Source organism: Tamandua tetradactyla, chromosome 1 (genome assembly GCF_023851605.1).
Source record: "Tamandua tetradactyla isolate mTamTet1 chromosome 1, mTamTet1.pri, whole genome shotgun sequence".
In the NCBI taxonomy this organism is placed as follows: Eukaryota; Metazoa; Chordata; class Mammalia; order Pilosa; family Myrmecophagidae; genus Tamandua; species Tamandua tetradactyla.
This window is the reverse complement of record NC_135327.1, coordinates 83,389,176-83,415,146: the sequence shown is the minus strand read 5'-3', so window position 1 is coordinate 83,415,146 and position 25,971 is coordinate 83,389,176. Positions and strand designations below refer to the sequence as shown.

The 25,971-nt window shown below is 39.7% G+C and overlaps 1 protein-coding gene and 1 long non-coding RNA gene across 5 annotated transcripts in view; one reads left to right on the top strand and one right to left on the bottom strand.

The window, feature by feature from the left end:
* The first annotated feature begins 268 nt into the window (after positions 1–268).
* Positions 269–25,604, top strand: LOC143649515 (uncharacterized). The gene is made up of 3 exons (XR_013159078.1): positions 269–397; positions 18,112–18,297; positions 25,445–25,604. It is a non-coding gene; the product is annotated as an uncharacterized LOC143649515 (long non-coding RNA).
* The window catches only part of VPS41 (VPS41 subunit of HOPS complex), a 216,387-nt gene continuing 209,279 nt past the window's right edge, over positions 18,864–25,971 (bottom strand). For all 4 annotated transcript variants that reach the window (XM_077119493.1, XM_077119494.1, XM_077119496.1 and 1 more), the window contains 4 exons: positions 23,977–24,076; positions 23,827–23,871; positions 22,077–22,156; positions 18,864–21,501 (listed from right to left, as the gene is read on the bottom strand). In XM_077119493.1, coding sequence (XP_076975608.1) covers positions 21,421–21,501; positions 22,077–22,156; positions 23,827–23,871; positions 23,977–24,076 — 306 coding nt within the window. In that variant the 3' untranslated portion in view covers positions 18,864–21,420. The remainder of the gene's footprint in view (positions 21,502–22,076; positions 22,157–23,826; positions 23,872–23,976; positions 24,077–25,971) is intronic.

Below are 25,971 nucleotides of genomic sequence, written 5' to 3'. Positions count from 1 at the left end.
TAGAGGGAGTCGGAGCCCCTGGCATCCCCTGCCACGCAGTTCCCCCGCAGTGCTCAGTGTCCAGCAGTGCAGGGTCGTGGCTGAAAAGCAGCAGCTGGAAAAGGACGAGCGTGGGGGTCGCACCCGAGGGCGGCTTCCCCAGCCCTGTGGCTGCTCTGCACCCACTGGATGTCAGCTATTTTTATCTCACCAGAAATGTAACAGTTATAAAAGCCCATTTTTAATGTTGTATTTATGTATCTGCAAACTGGGTCTCTTGTTTCTGTTAGTAAACTGTTGATGGTTCTAGGTCTTTGGGCTCCAGCTCTGGCTGATCTGCTGCGGTGACCAGTGCAGGGGTGGCCTTCCACGTGCCGGCTGTGTGGCCTTGGGCTTCCCTGAATGGTGTCGAGGTCTGGTAGGTGGGGACCTGGTGGGCCCTGTGTTGGGTGTGGATTGTTTGCAGTGAAACCAGCGCAGGAATTTGACCTTTTCACGATGTGGACTGGTGCAGGCCGGCACAGCGGGCGGGGACGCTCTCCAGGGCATGTGGGTGCAGACATGTAGACACAGTCCTCGGCACGTGGGCTCTATCCTGGTCAGGTGGGCTTGGGCAGCTGGGTGTGGACATTGGTCCTGCCACCCAGGACAGTACGGCAGACCGCCCCTGCCCTCCTCCTGCAACTTACTCTTTGCAAAGAAAAAAAATAGGCAGGCAGATATGGTACATGTAAAAAGATTTCCACTGGGCTTACTATTTAAAAAAATGTTTTGTGTGTTTTCTGGGGAATTTTAAATTACTTTAAAATCTGTGTATGTGGACAATGTCATTTCTGTGATAAATGAAAGAATTCACCACAATGGTTATATGAATGCACCCTAGTTGTAACATTTTATATTTCTATATAAATATTGTATTGGAGCCATGAATCTCATAAATATAGGCGGGGACATCATCATTTATTTATCACCATCCATGGACCATCGGAAGTCCTTTATTATTTTCACCTCAAGTGCTGTCCCCTGTATAAACTTTCATTTTAGGTGGCTGGTGTTTAAGTAACAACCAGCCCAGGAACCGCCTGGCAACAAGCCCCGCATCTTAAGGCAAAACGTGAACCACATGAACTTTCTCATGCTCTGGAAAAACCAGCTCATTAGGTGCTAAAAATGTCCCATCGGTCCTGTTTTAGAAGTTTTCCTCTGAATCTTTTTGAAGCGACAGAAACCTGGAGAGGAAGGGCATTTGTAGGAAGTAATGGAAAGAGCTCTGACCCAGAAACAAGGGGGCGCTCAGTGAAGCGCAGGTGTGCTCCTTAGCTGCCTGGCTTGGGCAGGTCACCCTCAATTTCCAGGCTCAAGTTTCCATCTCTGCAAAATAAAAGTTGATTTGACACGGGTGTCTTTATTATTGGACCCTCAGAACTTTTAACCTACTAATACATTTTTTTTTGAATTTCCAATAGGGGAAAGAGAGTTTTTACTATTTCCCAAACTCATCTCACTGCAAAACCTTTTGTTTTCTGTGCTTGATGGAAACACTGGAGTAGTGAGTTCTAAAGACTATTAATTGTGATTTTGTAGGTTTTTTCCTAAAGGCCATGACATAAAGTCTCTCTCTGTGTGTTAAGGAACTTTCACCCTCACACACTGAATCATCTTAGGTGAGTCACACAGAATAGGAGCAAAGAAAGACCTTTTCATTCATTCATAGTTCATTCATTCAACAAACATTGAGTGTTTACTAATGCTTCATATTGGTCTGGGATTATAGAGAAGTAAGACATCCAACTGAAGATCTGAAGTAGTTGTCAGCCATCTGCCATATTTCAGGGAGTCCTGAAATCCCAATTTGCCTCTAGCATGATTGCTTTGTTTAAAGAATTTATGCTGGTTGAGTAGGAGGGATGGTATGGGAGTAATTTACAACTGACAAAAAAAACAGACAGAATGAACGGTGAGAACCAGAAAATACATGCCAGGAAAACCCCTGCTTCACTCAGGAAAACTGGAAAAATGTATTCCAGGATCTTAACAATGGTTAATACTAAGTGTTGTGATGATGGGCAGCCTTTGTGACTTTATTTTTCTGATTCTCTTTTTTATTTAAATGAACGTGTTTAATTTTTGCAATAAGAGAAAAATAAAACAGCAATTTTTAATTTTTTTTTTTTTTAATTAGGGCAACAACCTAGTCTAAGAGACAAATCCATTTCAACCTAATGAAGTTTCCAGGCCAGATGGTATTAGGTGATATGCAGATTGTTTGACACTTAGTTTTTAAATAGTGAAAAGATTTGGTGTTTTCATCTGAAGTTCTAACAGAGTGTTTACATATGGGGATTCCAAAGGGCAGGCTGCCATGATGGAAACCTAACAAGAGCTTTCTCCTCAATGCTGAGTTTATCCCCTAAAGGGATGTATGTGCTTACAAATATATATGTCAGAGTTTACAAGCTAGACCATTTTGAACTTCTTTATTTTTTCCATTTTTAACTCACTGAGTGAGGTTTGATTTCGGTTGAAAACTGATATTTCAGCTACAGTCGGAAAGGTACTTTCCCGCATGCCCATTCATGGGCCACATGGCTCACTGAGAGGGTTTTCTGTTTCCTTTTCTGGATTTTTCCATCTCTTGACCAAACAACACTTTTCTTTTAATCGAAAATATTATTTTCTGGACTGCTTCTTCCAAATGAACATGAAGACACTTTTGTGGCTGTGGTCCCAGAAGATGAAGTGTGTCCTTCCCACTGACTTTCACAATGGAGCCCACTCTCTGTAGGGTGCTTTTGTCACACAGAGCCTGTGGCCCTAGGCACACCCACCCACACAACCCACGGGGGAACAGTGGGGCCCTCATACCTGCTTCTCACAGCTATCAGCCTCAAGGAAACCCAAACCATACTGCTCATCTAAAAAAGGGGCGTCCTCTTTTGAATCTTCCTCAGCTCCCCTCCCTCCTAAATCTTCCATCTGGGCACTCTTGAACCCCCATTCCATAATGAATACCTTCCTCTACAGCAACCAACTAGCCCTGCATGCTCCATCCACATCCTGGGCATCCACTGCAGGTCCACTTTCCCCACCAGTGCAGGCTGCTCATCTCAGCCAGCCTTCCGGGGCTTGGAGAAGATTCAGCCTGTTCTTTACTTCTCAGAGCTGCTTGCCTCAACACCATTATTCCTCTATTTAGTATAAAACTGCTTGCTGCCCTGAACATGTGCCCGTTCTCTTTGGCACCTTCTCTCCTGATACAGTTGCTGAAGTCCTGGCCCCTGCCTCCAGGCTTCCTGCGATGTCCAGGTGAATGGCCTGAACAACACACCTGATTCCAATGTCTGTCTCCAATGACCTCCCCTCAGCTATCCACTCTCAAGGTCATACCTTAAACCTTGTAGTTATCTGGAATTATTCATCTCAGAAAGCTTTTACAGGAGCACCCAATACTCTAATAATAATCTCCTGTGCTACCATCCCAGCACTCCCTCTTTCCCTATGCACTTTCTCTTTAGGTTTTGCCACAGACTCTATACCTTTGGCCTTCCTGTTTGTCAAATGTGATCTAGTCAAACTACCTTATGCTGGATCCAATAGCCAAAACCTATCTGTAAATAGCCCATCTCGCTATTTCACTATTCCCAGTCCCCAGCCAATGAGCACTGCTAGAGAAAGTCACATAGTCTCACAAATTGATGGGAACAGACTTCTGTCATCTGACCTCAGCAAGATCCATAGCACAGCCTTGCATGGAAGTTCACTCTTCCATCCCCTTGGCAGCAGTTTGAAATCCTCATATGCTGATGATTTAAGTCCACAGCAACAGGAAAACAGGGCACCATCGCCTGGCCAAGTTGACCCCTGAACCTAACTACAAACTACAAAGAATCACAAAGTATTTGAAAAATTACTTACGAATGAATTCAGCAATCATTTATTGAGTGCTGTTCTCATGTCAGTTATGATGCTGGAGAGCATGAATACAAAGATGGTTGAAAGGCAGCCCCAGTTTTCCAGGGGCTCACTGCCTTGTGAGGGATACAGCCATGGAAATGCTTATAGCAATGGGATAAGGTTTGCGAAAGAAATTGCCAGAAGGCAGTCAGCCCAGAGCATTGGGCTCTGGAACCAGAGAGACTGAGCCCTTGTTTCTTCATCTGAAAAGGGGGTACACTAAGAATCTCACTGGGCTGTGGCAGAGATTACATAAGATGGGGCTCTGCCTGGGACAAAACAGGCAACCTGTGAATAGTAGCAGCAACTGATAATCATAAAAATAATAATGATGATTATGATTCACTAATTCTTAGAGTCGGTAAAGTAACCTTCTTGGAAAAGGTGAAGTTTAGGCTGAGGCTTCCAAACAAGAAGGAATTTCACCAAGCAAAATAGTAGACAGATTATTCTAGGCAGCAAGGACAAAATGCGTAGGGCAAAAATGAGAAAAAACCTTCCACATACAGAGACCTCAAGTAGTTCAACCTGCTTGGACCACAAAGAGCTGGAGAGGTGGGGGATGGCCTGATCGTGAAGAAAATAATTAAGGAATTTAGACTTTACCCTTCAAATCAGTGGACACCAAAGCAGGGAGCATGGTCTCTGAGAAGTTACCCAAAAGGATTCTCTGATTTTCTGGAAGGTATATTAGAAGTTCTGTAAGTATTTTTAAAAATCCATCCTTTTAAAGCTTTATATTTTGCTTGTTTTAAGAACTACTGGTTCCATATAGTAGTACATATATGGAATTTATAAATAAATGTGTATATATATATATATATATATATATATAGGGATGAATTCTTAAAATTTTGTCCAGATAAGGATTATGTCAACAAAAGTGCTGTGGGACACCACTAGGCAGTTCTGAGCAGGAAAATGAGGGGATTCACAGCTTCATATTTCTGAAGGACCTTTCTGAGAGACAGAATGTGGCAAAAATGAAGGCAAGGCCAAGTAGGAGGCAGAGGCAGTAGTTCAAGTAGTGTTTTCAAATTCTTGACAGATTTATCTTTAGGGTTAGGGGACAAGAAAGTAGAATTCCTGGGAATTTTCATGAATTTGCCAAATCATAAGCTGTTTCTGTATTTTACAAAACCCTTTATTTTTATGCTTTAAAATAATGTGTGACCATAATAATAATAAATGGTAAATCATTTTTATATGATAGTCTTATATACTAGAAGCTTCAATTTTATGTTAAAAAAGATATAACAAATGAATAGTTTATTTTTTATTGTCAACTAATATATTGTGACAAAATTATATATCTCAACAATATGTAAAAGTAATCTCTACCTGACAGAGACATTCGATAATAAGAAACATTATAAGATGGGTCTAATAACACAAAATAAATGTGAAGTAAAAATCATTCAAAAAATTGACCTATCATATTTAATATTTAAAAGTTATTCACTCTTTAAATGATATTTTTAAACATATAAAACGCCAGTTGTCCCACCCGATATAGTCTTGGATTTTTTTTTGTTTGTTTTTGTAATACATGAGCTGGTAACAGGAAACAATCCCGGGTCACCAGCATGGCAGGCGAGAATTCTGCCACTACGCCACCACTGCACTGCCCCCAAAAGAGTCTTAATGCTCTTTTGTGTATATGACACATCTTCTGTATATGGAAAAAATATCTTTCATGTCACATTGCCATTGGTTGAATTGTTAAGAGTGCACCCCAAAGCATCTTCAAGTTGGGTGATAGGGGACACACTGCTTCACATATGCTTATTCCTTTTTATCAATGCAAATATTTTGTCCTTTTGCTTTTATTTTGGTTTTGCTATTGAAATTTATAATCTGTATTGTTTTGCTAATTCTGATTTTTGATCAGTTTCTAATCTCCTGTTGAAATATTCCACAACATTCATCTTCTCTTTGCATTTCTTCTGCTAAAGTATTTACAAAGAACTATTATGTCAAATACCCAAACACTGTAAAACACCAGTGATTGGGTAATATTCAAAAGTAACATAATATTTGGATCTCCTAGCAAGTTTAACACCACTACATAGGATCACATGTCAAAAGTGCCAATTTAAGGGCTTATTTTGCTTCCAAAGCTTGTTGTCATTTGGAATCCCATTCATAGGATTTGCATAAAGTATACCATGTACATGAAGTGATTAATACTTATTTTGTTTGTAAGAATGACTCAGCATTGGTAGATAGGACCACAAACACATCCTTATAACTTGGTCCAACAGCTACAAGCCAGATTGTCTGACTAGTTGGTAACAGCTTCCCTCCATGCTCCTGTCTCAGTTTCTGAAAATATTGACACTAATCTTCAACTTAAGTATTAAGATTTCTGGCTGTTGATGACAGCAGATTCCCTTGAAACTATAACATCTCCATGTTGCTCATTACATCTTTTTTTTTTTTTTTTGGCAGGGGCAGGTTCCAGGAATTGAACCTGGGTCTCCAGCATGGCAGGCGAGAATTCTGTCACTAAGCACCATTGTACTGCCCTACTCATTACATTTTAATCATCAGCGAATTATAATACTTATCCCAATTTTCACAATTTCAATGGATCTTTCTTGGTATTGGCAAAAACATAAATTTTGCAAGGAATGCTGGGAAGAATTTTCCATATGGGAACACTGAGCACCCCACATTAAGGTCACAAAAGACTGAACTAGAACCGCAGCAGTAAGTTGGACGGGAGGGTGGGTATTGAGCATTCTTTTGGTGGTAGGAGCAAGAGGATTTAGCATCTGCTGAAGGATGTGAAGAATACAGGGAGTAGAATGCCCTTGACTAATCAGCTAGTTCTGTGCAAACAGGGCTATCTACCTTGGGTATTGCTCAGGAGAAAGGTGATGAACCATTAATGCTCTGGTCACCTATTGCTTGTAACTAATCCTCCTACAATTTAGGGACTCAAAACAATAGGGTGCATGGGTGGTTCAGTGGTAGGATGCCCAACTTCCATGCAGGAGACTGGAGTTCAATTCCTGGACCATGCACCCTCCCACCCCCCCCAATAAAAGCAATTATTTATTATTTCTCATGGTTCTTCTGGGGTTTGGCTGGGCTCAGCTGGGCAGTTCTCAGTTGGGATTGCATTCAGATGGTGGCGGGGCTGGAGTCTTGAAGAATTTTCCTCACTCAACATGTTTCAACAGTTGATACTCACTCTCTTCTGAGACTTTTTCTGAGTTGTCAGCTATAACACCTGTTCGGGGCCTCTCCAAGTGTGGCCTGGAATTCCTCACAGCATGATGACTATGAGTGAGCATTCCAGTAGAGAAGGATGGAAGCACATGTCACTTTTATGACCTAGCCTGGGTCACCTCTGCCATTCTCTATGGTTTGAAGCAGTCATCTGGTAAGAAAAGCATGTGAGATATATTGTGCCCACCTTAATTTTTATTTACTTTTCTCTCCCTCTATTTTCTTTTATTGTTTCCTTAATACTGAAGAGCTTGAAGAAGGCAGAGAATAAAAAAATTTCTCAAATCACAAATTATCCCAGGTACAATACTGGAGACCATTCCTATTTTGTATGTATTACAGCCTGCCTGAGTTTTATTTAAATACCTATCAAATGATGGTGATAAATACATGAGTAAATTCAACTGGAGTACACAAAAGATCTTATACACTCTACACCTTTTTCCATATGCTGAGACTGAATCGCTGCTTGAATCTTTTCCTCAAAACCATTACAAAATACTCCTCCATCCAACAATCCTATGTATGGTCAGCATTCTGGGATGGACATTTTCTCCTCCCTTGTATTTCATCTGACAATCTTTAGCTTTGGTTTCCTACACTGCTTAAGTGAACAACATGGAATGGGTTGGGTTAAACAATAGGATTTTATTAGCTTATGGTTTTGAGGCTAAGAGAAAGTCCAACTCAAGTCATCATCAAGGAGATGCTTTCTTCCCAAAGACTATGGTTTCTGAAGCTGGCTGCCGGTGATCCTTGATTCTTAGTTTGTCACGTGGCAAGGCTCCTGGCAGCATCTCCAAGTCTCTCCCTTCTCTTCAGGATTCTGTTGATATCCATGTGCTAGCTGCTCCCTCTGTGGCTTTTTCTGTCTGAATTTCAGTCCACTTATAAAGAACTCCAGTGGGACTCAGACCCATCCTGACTGAGGTGGGTCACATCTTTTTAACTGACATAACCTCATTAAAAGATCCTACTTACAATGGGTTCACATAGAAATGAATCAGATTTAAGAACATGTTTGAACATGTTTTTCTAGGGTACATATGGCTTCAAACAGCTACACACATCTTCAGTAGATTTCTTCCAGAAAAATGAAATCATTGCTTATATCATGAGCTTACCTTATTGATGAAATTGTCAAGATTATCTTCATTCAAATTATCACACAAACATGATTTTACCTTTTCTCTTACTTTAGTTTAAAATTAAAAGTTTATTTTTTATCATTGATCCTAGCAGCTTTTCCAACATCCCAGCACTGGTCACACGATGCACAGATTGAGAAAATAAAATCACGCCTTTCAAAAGGATGCAAGCCAAGTTTTGCCGCCTTCTTAAAAAAAGTACATCACCCACAAGCCTGATGATATGGCAAATCCACATAATTGGCTCTGAGAAAATGCCTTAGAGCATTAATTCTAAAACTGTACCTTGACCTTATTAAGCAAGCCCACAAAATCAAAATATTAACTGATACGGATATTTTCCTTTGATGTCATTAAGAAATGCACCAACAAATGGCATTTTTACAGAGTTCTTTCCAGGTCAGGATGAACTTAAAATTGAACTGTTGTTGGAAGAAATGGCAAGGCACAGCTTCACACACAGCCACGTGAAACACTGAGGGACCTACTATAAGTCAAAAGATACAAAGTGATGAGGGACATTTACTCTCTGGGAGGAGAGGGTCAAAGAGATGGAACTACCTTGCTGATAGAAGGAAATGTATAGCTATAAAAATCACAGTCTGCCGTGGCATTCCTATTCAAAATTTCTATTGTTATTCTTTGGTCACCCAAGTAACATATAAATACATTCTTCTAAAAATAATACAAACAGAGCCCCCCAAAAAATCCTTTTCCAATCCTCTCCCCCATCCTCTTCCTCACTCCAAATGTAACTGCTGTTATTTCTATCCATTCATAAGCATTTACCTGCATATACATATGTGCCTAAAAAATGTGATTGCTTTGGGTTTTTTGCACATGATGGGACCATTTTGTATGCATTGTTTTTCAATTTACATGTTTCCACCTTATAATGTGCCTTGGGGAGGGCAGCCCATTTTAGTACTTACCAGTGTTCTCCCGACTCCCCTAGCATCAAGGAACCACGGCTAAAACGAGCCTTTTCTGACTGTTTACAGTAATCATCTTTGGTCACGTTTTTGTGAACAATTGTGAGCATTTCTCTAGAATAGAATCTAAAAGTTGGACTGCTGAGATGAGCTACATAGATTTTTAAACTTAATGTTGCCAAGTTACCTTCCAAGAAAGCTGTGACCAATTTACACCTCCAACCTACAGTATATAAATCTATATATTCCCTGTACCTTTGCCAACAGTTTCGGTAGCATTTACTGCATTTCCCTGAACATTAACGAGGTGAAGCTTTTTCTGTCATTTTGCCTTTTTTTTTTTTTTTTTTTTTTAACTTTTCAGTGAAGCACTTCCTTTCTTTTGCCTATTTACGAGTTGGGTTGTTTGACTTTGTTTTTTCCTATTTAAAAGTGATTTTTGTTGTTTGTATGCTCTATATATTTAAAGGAATTTCTGAACTTCTGGAAGGCAGGAATCATGTCTTAAGCTGTCTGTATTCTTTGTATTTAGTTAAGACTGTGGCAACCTATTTTTGTGGAATTTACAATATTGAAGGCCATTTTTGGTTAAGCTTCAGCTACTTATGAGATTGCAAAACCACACAGACAGGAACAATATATAATTTGACTAAGGTAATACTCGTCTCTTTTTTAAGCAGACGTCCTGGAAAGGTTCAACAGTATGCAGAAGTATATACTTGGTTAGAAAATGAAAAAGATTTGGAGACATTTTTATGGAAAAACTGGCACTGCCTTTATATTAGAAAGAAGGCTATGTTCAAGGACAGACTTGCAGATTGATTTGCTCCATCAGAAAGGCTCCTAGATGAATGGACTTAGGCAGACTTGAAAGGTTTTAATTCTCAGTTGTCAGGACAACACTAGTCCAACAGACTGTGTCAGCAGAATTCTTCAAGGAGACTCACCCCCCTGCTGCTTATAAAGGTCTGTTTGACTGTTAAGAGCTTCTTACTCAATATGCCAAATTTTTACACTGCTGTCTCATTAAGAGCTAGCAATAATGTTCCACTCCCTATAACAAGCCACCCACCCTCCCAGACTCACCTCCTTTCTGGAGGCCCACATTTGCTCTCTGTCTCACTTTTGGCTGACCCTCCAGGAATGAAACCTTCTTTCCTCTCAGACATCTATAGATTCCAAAGGCTTCCTTGACCTTTCCAAGCCAATCATTTTTCTATTCCAGGCCCACTAATTATTGAAAATGATGTTCATGTTCTCATACACAGCTGGTAAGAAGCCTTGCTGGAAGGCATGCTCTTTCTGGAGGGTAATTTGGTAACATGTTTCAAAACTCTTAAAAATGGGCATATCATTTGAGCTGAGAATTCATTTTAAGGAAATAATGCTATATATACATATGATGTGAAAAAAGGAGAAGGAGTAGGTGGCAATGAGAGGTCTTGCCATAATGGTGTTATTTTTGCTTTTTACCTTGAACTCTGCTAAGAAGGAAATAAGACCAAAAAGTTGATCATCTTGGGATTTGGGTGGTCATTTAAATGATTACATTGGCCATTTTTGCATTTTCCAAATTTTCTTCCATAAAAATATAAAATTGGGGCACATGGGTGGTTCAGTGGTAGAAGGTTCGCCTTCCATACAGGAAGAAGCTATACAGTAAGAGACTTAAGTGACATCAATATGATCTTATTAGGTTCCTTATTTGAACAAAATAACTAAAAATATTTGTAAGGTGATCAAGCAAATGTGAATACTGACTGGATATTTGACGATATCAATGAATTATTAATTTTTTAGATAAACAGACAGTGGTTATGGTTTAAAAAAGTTATCCTCGGGCGGGCCATGGTGGCTCAGCAGGTAAGAGTGCTTGCCTGCCATGCCTGAGGACCCGGGTTCAAGTCAAGTCCCGGTGCCTGCCCATGTAAAAAAAAAAAAAAACTCCATTCCAAGTGTGTGCATATGGACCAAGCTGGGCCAATCACAGTGAATACAGAGAATGTTTTAAAGCCATTGGAAAACAAGGGCTCTTTTTCCCCTGAGCTGTGTCTCAGGTGGACTGTAAATGCATTTCTAGGATAAAGTTTAGCTCAAGTCTCTGGAGGCCAGTATGTCTTTTCCATTTAGAAATTTCACCATTTGTTACTGAAAAAATAAAGTTTCCATTATAAGTGACCACAAATAAACATTATATCCATAAAATCTTAGCTGAGTGTAGTGTCAGGTTGCTGAGGTCGTTATTAAACTCATTTTTCTAGATTAAATGAATATTAGACAGTGCAGGCACTTTGGGAAGAAAAGTATAAACCAGTATCTCCCAGTGATCTTGAAGAAGTATCCTAACTATGTAGTAAAGAGTGCAGTCTTGAATACCAGGTTATCTAAAGGTTACAGCTCTTTGGGTCTGTCAGCATCTTGGTCAAATGAGGATAAAAGCACTTAACTACAGGTTATTATAAGGATTACATGAGACTATGTAATGTGCCTATCAGATAGAAGTGAACTTCAAAGAGCATCCCAACTATGCCCTAAGGGTACAGCCTTGAATAAAGGGTCATCTAAAGGTAGATAGAAGGCACACAACTATCTTTGGTGGCATTGTCTTCTTCAGAGCTGCTTGTGTCCATCCATTTATTTATCTATAAAACATTAGGCCTTGACAATTTGACAAACCCTTTAACGGGCTCTGAGGAATATATAAGAACAAAACAGATGTTCCATTCCAGAGTTTGCAGCCTACTGGAGCAGATGGACATTTTAATAACCAAGATATGCTGTGCAATAGAAATGTACAAGATGCTATTTGAGCACAGAAAGGAGAGAGGCAAATTCTGAGTTATTTTGGACCTAGGGTATTCAGAGGCTCCAGAAAATAGCAATTTCAAGGAAAGGAAGCCCTTAACATAACTTCTCTATCATCAAAAAGTAACAGCACATGAGATCTGTTGATTAGGTCAACTCCTTGACCTTCTAATTCTAAGACCAATATGTCCTACTCTTTTCCTTTCTTTCCTTTTCTTTCTTTCCTTTTTTAAATATCTCCACAGCACAGAAAGGATCATGCCTGATACTCCGTGTTTGCACTACGTAAAAACTACCATGGTGATAGCTCTATACTTAGCCACTTGAAGATTGAAAGAAGATTGGTCCAGGATTAGGCTTCTGCAGAAGTTAACGCACTTCTCTGTCTTGCCTTCAGCAGCTAGCTAGATGTAGGTCTGAGTAGAGGAGAACTGATGCAGGTTCAACCCCACTGTTATCCCACCCATCAGTGAACAAATATATGAGTATCATTTATACACGTCCCCAGGCACTTAACTAAACACTGGAGATACAACTAAGAAGACACTTTTCGCTTTCTAGGAGTTTATAGTTTTGTGGGAGTTAAAAATTAAATAATTCCAATATTATATAAATATTTTACTAAGCCCTCAGGAGCATCTGCTTTAGAATTTTAGAATTAGAAATCCATGTCCTTGAGTTTACACAACTCTCAATTTTACATTTTGGAGGGGGCTGCTTGACACCAGGAAACCAGAGAACAAGCATGGTGAATAGTACCTTAAGAAATGATAAAGACATGGCATTCTGAAGAGATCCATTGTATGACTGGACTGGTGGCTTCCTGGCTATATTTATCAGAAATTCAGGCAGTAGTCCTTTGAAATCATCAAAGAAATTCAAGTTCCTGTGAAGCTACTTGACAGGAAAGCTAGCCTCATCTGGGCAGGCAAAGGCAATTGATGGTTGATGATATGAAGGTTAGGATTGTGTGGGAATTAGCTAGAAGGAAGGGTCTGGAGGAACAGCCCTCTTTTCCTACTTGCCATCCCTTCTTCTCCCAATATTAATAAGTTGAGCCCAGACCCCACTCCTTCTTGTGGGATAGTTCCCACTCTTTAGCTGACACTGTTCATAACTGAGAAGCCAGGTGTGAGAATGCAGCTGAAAGGCCTGGCTCAAATATCGATGCATTGCCCATCTTTGTGGTAAAACAGCTCCAGGTAGCCATGGTTCTCCTAGGCTCAGCCGTCCATTTTTTTGAAAGTCAGTTGTGGGTGGCAACTCCTCCAGGAAGTCAACCTTGTCTCACCAGGCTGCGCAAGGGTCTCCTTTTCAGATGGAAAGAGCTCTGGCCTCACCAGAGTTCCTAAGGCCCAGCTACAGTTCCATCTTTCTTGCAAGCTAACTCCTTTTAATAAATTCTCCACTTCGATGAAAAAAAGCTTAGTTTGAGATTGGTTTCTGTCACTTGTAAGAAAGAACCTGAACTAATGCAAAGTCATGCTATTGAATGGTTTGTACAGGTAAATGAATATAATTTAAACCTAAGTCTTCATGTGTTTTTTATTGAATCCAAAAAGAATCTTAAAGAAGCTACCCGTATTAAAATGAACTCCAAATAAGGGTAACATCATCTATAAATATTTTACTAAGCCCTCAGAAACATCTGCTTTAGAACTTTAGAAATAGAAATCCATGTCCTTGAGTTTACACAACTCTCAATTTTACATTTTGGAGGGGGCTGCTTGGCACCAGGAAACCAGAGAAAGAGCATATGGTAAATAGTACCTGGAGAAATGATAAAGACATGGCATTCTGAAGAGATCCATTGTATGACTGGACGGGTGGCTTCCTGACTATTTATCAGACATTCAGGCAGTGGTCCTTTGTACAGCAGCGGTAGCTTTTTCTGTTGTGGAGACAGATTCTGTCTACAGAATAAGGGATTATTATACACTAGCATACTCATTTCCTTTTAGGAAAGAACTAAGAAACAAAATAGAAGAGATATTGACAGCTCTGTAAGAACTAGCATTGTTGTAAGTTGAATAGGCATTAAACTGGCAAAAAAAAATAAAAGGAAGCTGCAAAATGTTTGGATGGGAAAGACAGGTAGATCTTATTGGGGCGGATGATGGGAAGGTCCCTGTAGTGACAGCGAATTCAGAAGCCAGCCTAAGACGTGGGCATTCAGACACAGGGAAGATGGGTACAGAATCTGGGCATAAGAATAACAAGGTATGAGAGCCACTAATAAAATCCGCTGTTTCTAGAGGACTGGATTTGTGGCAAGTGGAAAGGGGCCTTAGAGATCAACTTGCCACCTAGGGTTTGGGCTGTGGCAGAGTGACAGATGGTTGCCAGCCTTGGCTCAAGACAACTCCTCTCTCTCCAGGGCCATGACTTTACAGGGGCATACTTTCCTGCTGCCAAACCACTCCAGATGTTATAAAGTTCCCTGATGTAGACTTAACATCTTCTTTGCTGTAACTTCCACTGATTAAGCTTAGTAATTAGATTTCTCAAGTAATATGAAAGAAAGGTCCCTTCCTTTCCTTTCGCCTTTCTACATGACCAACCTCTAAACCTTACAATTGAATACCCCATCAGTTCTTACGTATTTAAGGCAATGTACTATATGATTCCTTCCCTTGTTTCTTAAGTAGTATGATTTCAAATTCTGTCACTCTCCTAACTACTCCTCTCTACTTCATCAAAATCCCTGTTTTAAAAAAAGCGTCTTAAACAAAGTGCCCTGACATGGAGAACACTATTTTCTGTGTTAGGACAAATAGTCAATTAAAATGTCACTGTATATTTTTTATCAGTCACTGATGGCCCATGTAAATTGGAAAACACTTCTGTTTGCTCTTTAGGGTTGGGGAGTGGAACAAGGTGCCTCAGCTTTCCCTAAAAACTACTCACAGGTGACAGTTCACATAGCAGACTTCACTGAACATCTGAGGGAAATGGGGGAGTTGGCATCAATGCAACATAAAATTGAACATTAATCTTTCCGTTTCTTAAAAGTCTTTTGATCGCCCCCCCGCCTCCAAGTTCACAGGTTTTTTCTTGGGCTCTTTTTTTCCTAAAACCCTCACCTCTCAATGCCCCTCACTTTGACAGAACTCTGGGCTAATGTCTGCTAATCTTAAGCTTCAGTACCTTGTTCTGCTTGGCAGCAAGGAATCTAAAGTTGTTTTGAAGTTTGTGTTTCCTTTCAACCATTTCAACCTGTATCTCCATCCTCCCACCAGTCTCTAAAAGTGAAAATGAGCAGTATAAAGATTTTTCCTCCACTGATTGAACTGTACCTCTTCCTCAGAAAGCAAAACCTTTAGTCGGTTTTGGCTTAAGTCACATTATTTTTATCATTCTGTTAAATGTAGTATTGAACTGTTAGTACTGAATCAGAGGGGGTGACAGATTTTCTAGGTTGCCAGGGACAGTCCTGGTTTCACCTGTCATCCTGGAGCCGTTTTTAATAGCGCTCTCCTCCACCCGCTCTTGGCTTGGATACAAAATACATGATCGTATTTTGTATGGTCAGAATTGAAAACTGGTTTAGATGAGGGGCAGAGTTTACTGGGGAAGAAAACATGGAGATGTTAAGAGGCTAAGCCGGACACTTGAAGATGGATGGGCGGTAAGTTGATGAGGAAGAAAAGAACTGGAGAGAGAATTTCAAAAATTTATCACTGATATGTCAACATCAAAGCAAAAGGGAAAACTGAGGTTTTCTGTTAAAACTGAGGCAAAAATCTAGATTAATTTTAGAAAAAATGTTTAGCTTGGTTCACTTAAATACATTGGTTAAGTCAGGCATTTATAGTGTCTGAAGATAAGGACCCCATGTCTATGTCTGGATCATTTGACAGGGAATAGAAAGGTTTTCAGAAAGTCGCAGCAAAGAACGGAAACTACAGGAAGCAAATGTACCCTCCTAGCTGTCACCTATTGAGAAAGATAAATCATAAACGGTACCCACGCTTGCAAGGCTCCTCTTCACTGTCTTTCTATCATATATTCGAACACTTGGTTCCTAAGGGAAGAACCCTGACCTAGGGGGAGAACAAGGTCTTGCTCAATGTATCAAGGGACATTTACCGACTGCCTTTTCTGTAAAGTGCCTTTGGAAATTCCAAGAGATCTCTTCCTTTGAGGAGCAATTTATTAGAGGAAATAAGACATGCAGAGAGAATATATCGCATAAATAGCTTTGTTATGTTTATGTCACAGGCATGGGAGGTCAGAATGCAAACTGGTTTAGTTCAGGGGCAGAGTTTACTGGGGAAGAAGACATGGAGACGTTAAGACACTAAGTTGGGCCTTGAAGGATGGATGCGCGGTAAGCTGATGAGGAAGAAAAGGACTGAAGACATGCGGAAAATGTATCAAAAGGGGACTTTAAGCATTGGGAATAGCAAAATATCTTGCAATGTGACTGGATCAGTCTGGAAGGAAGATTAATACAGAAGCTGGGAGGAGAATGCATCAGAGCACTGAGGATGCTGGAGGCAAGAAAACTGAGGAGGAACTGATCTTAACCCATCCAGATTCTAGATTAAGAACCTGGGTCTGGGACAACGGCAATGAGGATGCCAAGGAGAGTATGCTGCTAAGATGACAGACTGGATGGGAGATAGAGGAGGAAGAGCATTCAAAGATAAAGTTTCTGTTGGGGTGAACTTGAGAATAAATTGTCCCTGATCCAGAAGAAAGTAGAGAGTAAGACCAGTGTGATGGTGTGGTGAAGGATCAAGAGGGAGGAATATGAGCAAGTGGAGACGATGACAGGGCCTGTAGAGGAAAAAGTCCATCAACCGAGGTCTACATTTAGAAGTCATACCACAGAATACCATCTATATATCTGTATCAATCAAGTGGGGGTGGGGTAAGAGGAGGAGACTGAGCTTGCTTTTGTTTATCATACGTTTTCAAGTGTCCATTTTGGGTGACTGTAGCATGGGCTGTAGATACAAAGATGAAGAAAATACATTTCTTGTCCTTACTGAACTCACAGGCCACAGTATGAAAGGGACATATAAATAGATTTGGCAAGATGATATTTGACGTACTAACCAGGTTTTTTTTTCCCTTGAGCTTTCTGTTATTGCTCCCTTATTCAGAGTAAGACAGCAAGTAGTGAAAGAAAATACAGAAGAGAAGGAAAAGCTAGATTTTTGTTTTTAAGTTCCAAAATAGATTCTTAAAAATTTATAGTCAATAGTTTTACAGTAAACTCAGCTTTTTGAGTCTTAAAACCCAAAGTTTACATCAAAAATAATACATAACATAAGAGACAGTTCCACTGTCTCCAATGAGAACGTGTTCAACTGTCATGGGGGGAGGGAAGGGGACAAGCAGGAGATAAAGACAAGCTGAGGGAGAAGGGAGCTGAGAAAGGGCTCCTAGCCTTGTACCTCATGGCTGAGTAGGGTTTAAATGGGATAGTCAGACCTACCAGATAAATTAGGAGCTTTGAGAATAGAAGTTTCCTCATTTCCTACTTCCTTTGAAAGTGGTAAGTCTTGGAAAGCAACTTCCCACCTCTCCATCATCTACCTCAAACACACTCTTGGACATGGAGAAGCAATAAAGAAAGATCTACTTGTTCTGAATTTTTCAGAGCACCAGATCCACAAGGCAATTCATCCAAAAGGTTCCTGAGCTCAAAGTGGTATGGTAGGAGCTGGGAGACAGCAGGTGGACTGAGACGCTTATTGGCCAGGAGGGGGGTGGGGGTGGGGGGTGGGGTTAGAGGAAGCCGGAGGCCCAGAGGCTGTCTGGGATTCTAGGTATCTAAAATAAGCCAGCAGTGGGTACAGACAATGGAAGGCCAGTAGGGATGATTGCATTTCAGCCCATGCCAGCATGGACAGAAGCCAACTAAGGGACAGATGCCTCCTTCTCATTCACAGTGGGATATGAGACCACCCCTACTACCACAATCAAACTTAGAGGCAATCCAGGATAGAAAGGGGCCCCTAAACTAATCAGGAAAATCTGATTTTTACCTACCCACTGGGTAGCAGGTAGACTCAAGAGAGGACTTAAAATTTATTCTTTCACAGACCTGAGTTTGTGGACAGAGATTATACCTACTACGTACATGACTGCAGTGCTGTGTGACAGAGGCAGATTGATGCCTGGGTGCTTTCTGAGGACAAGGACTAGGTCTCCTACACAGTCTGTGGAGGTCAGGGAGAGAAGAATCATGTCTAAGAAGAGAAGGACGAAGGCTAACAGCGAGCAAAAAGGTAAAGAGAACTGCAAGTAAATTCATAATGGCTTTAGTTCAGGAAATGATAAATGAAGTGGTAAAGTTAAATGCAACTGGTTGCATAGGCCAAGCAAAAGACTGAAAGTGTTTTCATACACAGAGTGTGGGGATTCCTGAGAGTTTGGAGGAGAGGAATGATATGACCATGTTTCATTTCAGAACAATCATTCTGGCTGCAATGTAAAGAAAGGACTGGGGAGTGGCTAAGTCTGGGAAACCTGCTCCTGAAGGAGGAGCTTTTCATTCTCTCTCCTATCTTTACTAATATCACACTGATCCTCATCATAACAAAACCTGCATTGCCTGAGAAAAGAGGAAGGCATTTCTTTCCAGATTTTATACAGCACCATCCAGATATGAATCCCAGTCGTGTGGTAAGGGTAAGTTATTGTCAAAATTGGTGGAGTTTTAATAGTCCAAGTCTTGATCAGGGAAAACAGAATAAATTAGCGTAATATTTAACAAAGAGATATCTCTTAAACATATATGCACACACATAATATGTCTTAGTTTAATGTTACTAAGAGTGAGCTTGAAACTGAAAAATGTGTATTATTTTTATTTCTATAATATTTACTTAAAAACAATTCACAATGCTTGTAGGCTGCCTGTCTCAGATCAAGGTTGGAGGGGGAGGGGAAGGGAGGGGGATGGCAGCTCTTCACAGCCCAGATCTGTGAGATGGTTTTGGAAGTTGTTCTTGGAAGCTCTTCTTCTGGTCTGTTTCTTTAGCCTTCAATGATTCCTTAAGCCACCTGGTACTCTATAATAAATCCCTTGCTGTTAGCTAGAGTGGATTTTGTTTTCTATACACTGACAAATAAGTAATTTTTAATAAAAATGATCAAATATGTAAGGGTTAAGGTCGTGAACTTTGAAGGCAGGCAGCATGTGCTTGAACTCTAGCTGTACCACTTATTAGCTTTTTGATCTCAAGACAAGTTATTTAATCTTTAGATGCTTTAGTTTTACTCGTATGTAAAATGATGATGATGACGATGATAGCTGCTAACCTCACAGGGTTCGTATGTTGATTTAGTGACATAATTCATGTAAAGTGCTTACAACAGTGCCTGGCACACAGTAACTGCTCAATAAATGCTTGTTATTTTAAAATAGGTAATTTAACTATACAACAACAACCAAATTCATGAAAATTGTGTTAAGTTCTCAAAGATGAACATACTTCAACTAGTATAAAATCCTTTCGGCCAAAAATAAAAGCAAAATAAAACTGCTGTCACAAAATAACTTTAAGGAGAGTATATGAAATATGTACTTTGCAGCTATATATATTCCTATCCTCCAATAAAGCGGAGTAGCTTTACTTTTGACAAGTGTTTCAAATAGGTCTTCTCTTGTGAGATGTTTTGTTAAGGAAGAGCGTCTCTGGCAAAAAAAGAAAAACTGAAAACTAGCAGTGCAGCAGAAAGCACACCAGTCTTAGAATAAGGAGACACTGGGAGGGCTGGGGATTCTCTAGGCCATAATAACCATATAAAAGCTCTAAATATTTAAGATTAACAGAAAATGTCTGTTTATTCATTAGCATATATTCTTTTTAACTCCAATTCAAAGACACAAACTGCATTTCCTAAAAACTCGGACCTATTACTTCTTAAATCTGGAGTTAAGCAGTCACCTGGTTAATCTTGACTTGGCATATTCTACATTTTGATTTCTACATCTGTAAACTGGGGGATATTATATCTTCTTCTTGGAGATGCTTGGAGAATTTAGTGAGATGTCACTCATGTAGGGACGCTTAGGAAAAGATCTGTGCTCAGCCCATGTTAGTCAACTGCCCTCCCCACAAAAAGACAGATGCAAAAAGCAGCAAATTACTCCTGTTTATGGGACTAGGACAGCAGGAACCACGAGGGTGTGTTTTTCACATTTTTACACACAGTAGAGGATAACAATACATGTAAATCCAGAAACACTAATAATTATAAGACAAGTATAAATTCCCTCTCTTTCTTACATGCTTTTTGTGCTACGAGAACAAAGGAGGCCCCGAGAAGGCTATAGGAAGCATCATTATATCCATGATTTGGTACTGGACAATCCCATTTCTCCTGACAAACCCTCAGATTCTGCAGTCACTCATTTCTTCCCTACTATTAAAAACTAACTATAGAGGGTGCAAGGATAGTTCAGTGGTAGAATTCTCACCTGCCATGCAGGAGAACTGGGTTTGATTCCTTGTCCATGAACCTCCCAAAAAACAAGCAAGCAAAACAAACAAAAATACAAAAAATGGTGCTGCAATAACAGGATATTCACTTGGAAAAAGAAATGTGACCTCACCCTATAGCATACAAAAAGCAAAACAAAACAAAACAAAAAAACTAACCATAACCCCACAGACCCTAAGGTGCTGAAACTCTCTTCTAGTCCTTATAAGGGAATTAGAAACTCTTTGCATTAGTTATTTAGCCCAGTAAGTCTTTCACAATGAGAAGAGCTAACATTTATTCAATCAGCAAGCGCTGAGTTCCTGCCAGGGCCAGACACTCTGCAGCTATGGGACACAGAGAACACGGGATCGGCGAGTGATTCCCAGACATTACTGAATTGGTAAAAATTTGCACAGTTTCATTAAATGTCTATTAAGAAGATAACTACAGATGATGACATTTTGAAAAGCCAAATTCAGATGTGAGCACCGTTGCCAGAAGAGCGGACAGCAAACAATGAGCAGGCCGCAGGGAGCTTGCTGGGTAAGGCGCATCTGCCATGTTCTCAGGCAGCTGGGGCTAATTCTCAACAGTCCACTTTGTGGTTCAACAGTTTTAAATAGGATCTAAAAAAATCATCTATTACTTCTAGACTTAAGTTTCCATTACTAAATAGAATGAGCTAAACAAGTACATGAAATGTCAACCGTGAGCCCAAATATTTCAAGGCCTAGGGAAAGTCCTATCTTCCTTAGTAACTGCAATGAGAAAGTTCCTGCACAGATAAACTTATTTTTTTTAAGTGTAACATAAAGACGTACAAATCTCTTACAAGCAGGGGAGTTAACAAATGCTTCTGTTGTTGCAAAAACAGAGTCGTAAAAAGAGTGGTGACGAAGAGACTGACAAGCAGAATAGAGCTATTTTTTCATCTCCAAAATTGCACTTCCTGGTCCACGGTTCTTAGCACTACAGATGTTGCAGAACTGTGCAGGGGAGTTCTAAAAATGAAATTAAAAATCACAGATTAAAAAACATGTATGTTCCTCTCTTTCCATTCTAATATGCAAACATATTAGGGTAATGTTAGTTGGGGGCTGGGGAGCAGGCGAAGATTATTTCTGGTTCATAAAGGATTTAGTCTAGACCAGCTGTTATTCTGTGACTCAGATGGCATCCTACAACAAAATAAGTCTAATGCGACCTGGAGGAGCAGATGTCTTGATAATAAAAATTTACAGCATCATGATATAAAAATCAGGTTGAGGAAGTTGTATCACCTATAAAATCTGTATAAAATCACTTATACTGCCTCTCACGTCTACAGGGCAACAGTCATCAATTTTACCTGAATGAATTCACTTAAATAATTATGACTTTAAAATGCTTACTATAGTGTGCTAGACATTTTTACATTGCAGAAATAGATAAATTAATTTTTCTTATTTGTATTTATAAGGTTGTATTATAATTTTGAGATCCCATAGAGCAGTAAGGATGACAGGCTATAATTTTGAGCATTCCTCTGATTGCATCAATTTCTCTTTATACGAAAGTTGCTAAGCTGTCAACTCACCATGTTAGGCACAGGCAGGCACTCTTTGTGGAACATATGACGGCAATGGAAGACCACCACGCTGAAAGGCTTGGCTGCATCTGGGGATGAGAGCGGAGGGAAAAAAACTCAATGCAACAAGCAAACAACGAGCTTTTGTAACAGTCTTGATCAAAAGTCCTGTTGTACTTTAATTTTCCAGCAATAAGCTGCCCTTGGAAGACTATTTATAAAAGCATTCCTGAAGGGCAACACAAAATGCAAATCAGACTTTACAATCTTGTTGCTATTGGATTCACAAGTTAGGGGCTTAGCCTCAATCTCAGTCACCAAAACTACAAACTGGGGACAGTTTCACAGCAAATGTACCAAAATTTACTCTAAAAATTACTATCAGGATCTGTACACGTGCAAGTATATATGAACATATCACACATTTTATATACCCCATACTACTGATGCAGAAATCAATTTTGTGGCCTTATAAAAATGCTTTCTGCCTCTACACGTATCACCTCTGCCAAGAAAAATTGCTGCGTTCATAGACAGACCTGAGTTTGAATCCTGGATATGCTATGTTCTGACTAAGACCTTATGTATTACTGTACCTCTGCTCAGGGATGTCAACTCAGCTGCTCCTGCTCTATGGGGCCAGCTTATTTTGGGCAAGATTTGGTATTTTTAGCTGATTAAATTGAGAATTTAATCTAACCACCACAGTGGTGGTATATGTGGTATCTTTATGTTAAAATGCTACCTAAACACTGTCTAAACACTATAGAAGTTCATTTTTTACCCCTGTGCCTATTATAGTTCTTAACATAAGCACTTAAAAATCCAAACCTATTTCATCTCGAGAAGAACCTACATGAAACAACTTCTCATGCTACTGCCCTATTAAACAGTCCCTTAATTATAAGTAATTATAATTACTAGGCCTACTAGGTCTTTTAGTGTTTCTCTATGCTGAATTTATATTAAAAAGTATTTTTATCACCCATACAACTAAACTTTACTAATTTCTAACTTCAAATTATGTGACTTTACTCACGTCATAACAATCCTTAATTGAGGTTCTTAAGAGCTTGTTAAAACACAGATTGCAGATTAAGGTAGTTTAGATTTACACATAAAGGCACAGATATCTACCAAGAACTGTAAGTGAACAAATGCTTTTCTTTTAAAGAGTCACAGTCCTAAGTAAATGGGCAAACATTACGTTTCTACTGAAATATGAGATAACCTGGGTACCTAGAACCATACAGCAGAGAAAAAGTTTAGAGAAAAGGGAAAAAGGTACCTATCAATTTTTTTCTTGGACATACATAATTATCTTGGTAGTAAACATGTTGATAGTAAGTTCATTATTTTGTTATACTTTAGACAATGGCTCTCAAAGTGTGGCCCCTGAACCAAGAACATCAATATTACCTGGAACTTGACAGAGAGGCACTTGGGCCTCACCCAAACCTATAGAAACTGTGGAGGTGGGGCCTGCAATCTGTGTTTTAATAAGCTCTTAAGAACCTCTGCTGTTAAGAATGTTTGTCTGCTTGTTTGTTAAGGTTTTTAAAAAACAACAAAAACCTCTGCTCTTAAGCATGGCAGAACCAGCATTAAATTGAGTAAATTGCGGGCTGAAATTTTTCTTTAAAATTGATTATTCTGAATATTATAAAATTTTATATACAGCAATTAGTTGATTTCAAACTTCTAACTCCACCCATCATCAACAGATATTCGGTATTTTTTCCCCTACCAACCACCTTACCCGATGGAAGAATAGGAGAAAGGCATGATTCACAGATGTTTTCTTCTACAAGGAAACAGAGACACAGAATCATAAGGATGATTCTATTTGCTCCGACTCTTTTCAAAGCAGGGCAAATAGTTTGAATATCATCATTTCAATTTCACCCACCATCGACCAGGACGCCTTTCATTTGAGTTCGGTGCATTTTCTTCAGTAAGGACAAAGAATCAGCAACAAGAATCTTCTTGCAGCCTTCACGAAGTAGAATCTAGTGTACAAATTTAAAAAGAAAAGTCCTCTTAAAAAGGCTCAAGGGGGTGCACGGGTGGCTCAGTAGTAGAATGCTTGTCTTCCATGAGGGGGGCCCAGGTTTGATTCCTGGACCATGCACCCCCCCAAAAAAGGCTAAAGAAAGAGGAAAATCCTCTGAAAGTGGATACTTCCAAGAAGCACCGACTGGTTTCCTCCCCTTAGTACCCTCTCCCCTCCAGGCCACTGATTCACTCAGCATTGCTTTTTTCTTATGAGCATTTAGTGGCTCCTACAGCATTTGTAAAATCAAATACAAATTCTATAGCCTGGCAAAGAAGGCCCTATAGAGTTTGGCTCCTATAGGACCTGCTCATTCCAACCTCCAATTATTTCCAAAACCATTCTTTTAGTTCACAAGTAATCTCTTTACTGTACAAATATGTACTGGGTTCATATCACATACCAGGCACTAAGTATAGAGTGATAAAGTAAACAAATACCTTGCCATATATCCCTTCTAGGATGCAATCTATTTCCTTCCAAATCCAATTCAAACCAGTTAGCAGAGTACTACAAATGCAGAGAACGAAGTGCCCCTTCACTAACTTAACCCTCAAGTTTCATGACTTTTGGGGGCTGACAACTGCAAAATATTAATATTCTGTTACAAGATTCATTTTGTTATTCTTCATCCCAGAATGGTACTTCTTCTTAATATTTTTTCCTATTCCTTTGTAGGCTTTTACTTGCTTACTTTATTATTTTTTTCTCTGTCTGCTCTATCTGGAGGTAACAATACTCTAGCAGTCTTGGGAGCTTGAAGTGCAGGGACGACTGCCTGTTTCTTGATGGTGCCCACCTATGTTTCAGAACAAAGGGCTCAGTGGAGTCAAAGACTTCCACCTTCTTTTAAGCAAATGGGCACAGCGTGGAGAGGCAACACATTTTACCTTTCAAATCAGTTCCATTGGCCATGGTATGAGATTTCACCCCTCTCTAGTTTTTCTGAGGTATTTTAGTAGAAAACTGGGAGAGGCTTGTGAGGTGTGCTTAAGCTGGGTATCATTTTATATCAGAACTCGGTGCTACTTTTGAAAGTAGGGAGAAACTCCAGACCTGGGTACCAAGAAATTCTGGTGCTGGGCCTATGGTTATCCTCTTCCAGCCTTGTGTGTCTTGTTAGCTATAATTACATACAATCTTATGGAATTTATACGGAAATTTATGTAATGAAGACATCACTGACTATGTCCAGCTCTGTGGCTGAGGAGAGCCTGAGGGGGCACATCTAGAAGTGGCTGCGGGTCACACCAAGTCCTACTGGCAGAAAAAGATGCATTTGGGATTTCTTCCTACTGAAGTCATTCAACTTTTGCTTTCATAGGGTTTTCGATTCATGCCAGAGGGGAAGGAAAGTTAGGAAATACCCAACTCTGCTCCTCCATCCCCAATCATCTACAATAACGTGCGTTCCTCTAAAGATTCCAAAGAGCACCGTCTTAAGGTCAATGCAACCAGGGGCCTTTCCTGCCAGATTATATGAAGGCGAGTATTTGGGGAAAGAGAATTGATGACTAGATTAACGTTCTATGCTTTATACATTCCTAGTAAAAAGCATGAGCAATGAATTACATGCTTTTACTATTTCTAGATTCATTTAGAAGCCTACTCAGTGCAGTTCTGTTGTTTAAAATTCTGTGGAAAATCTAAGTCTTAGATCCATTTCAAGAAGAAATTAAGTGTAACAGATGTCATCAAACAGGGAGAAGGGAAGAATAAAAAAATACAGTTGGAAAAAAATCTAGGGTAATACTAATGTCCATAAACTTTAGGAAAATTTAAAAGCAGACATAAAGTACGTTAGCCCTTAATATCAAATGGAAAATTTAAGAGAAATAGTGTCAATCACAG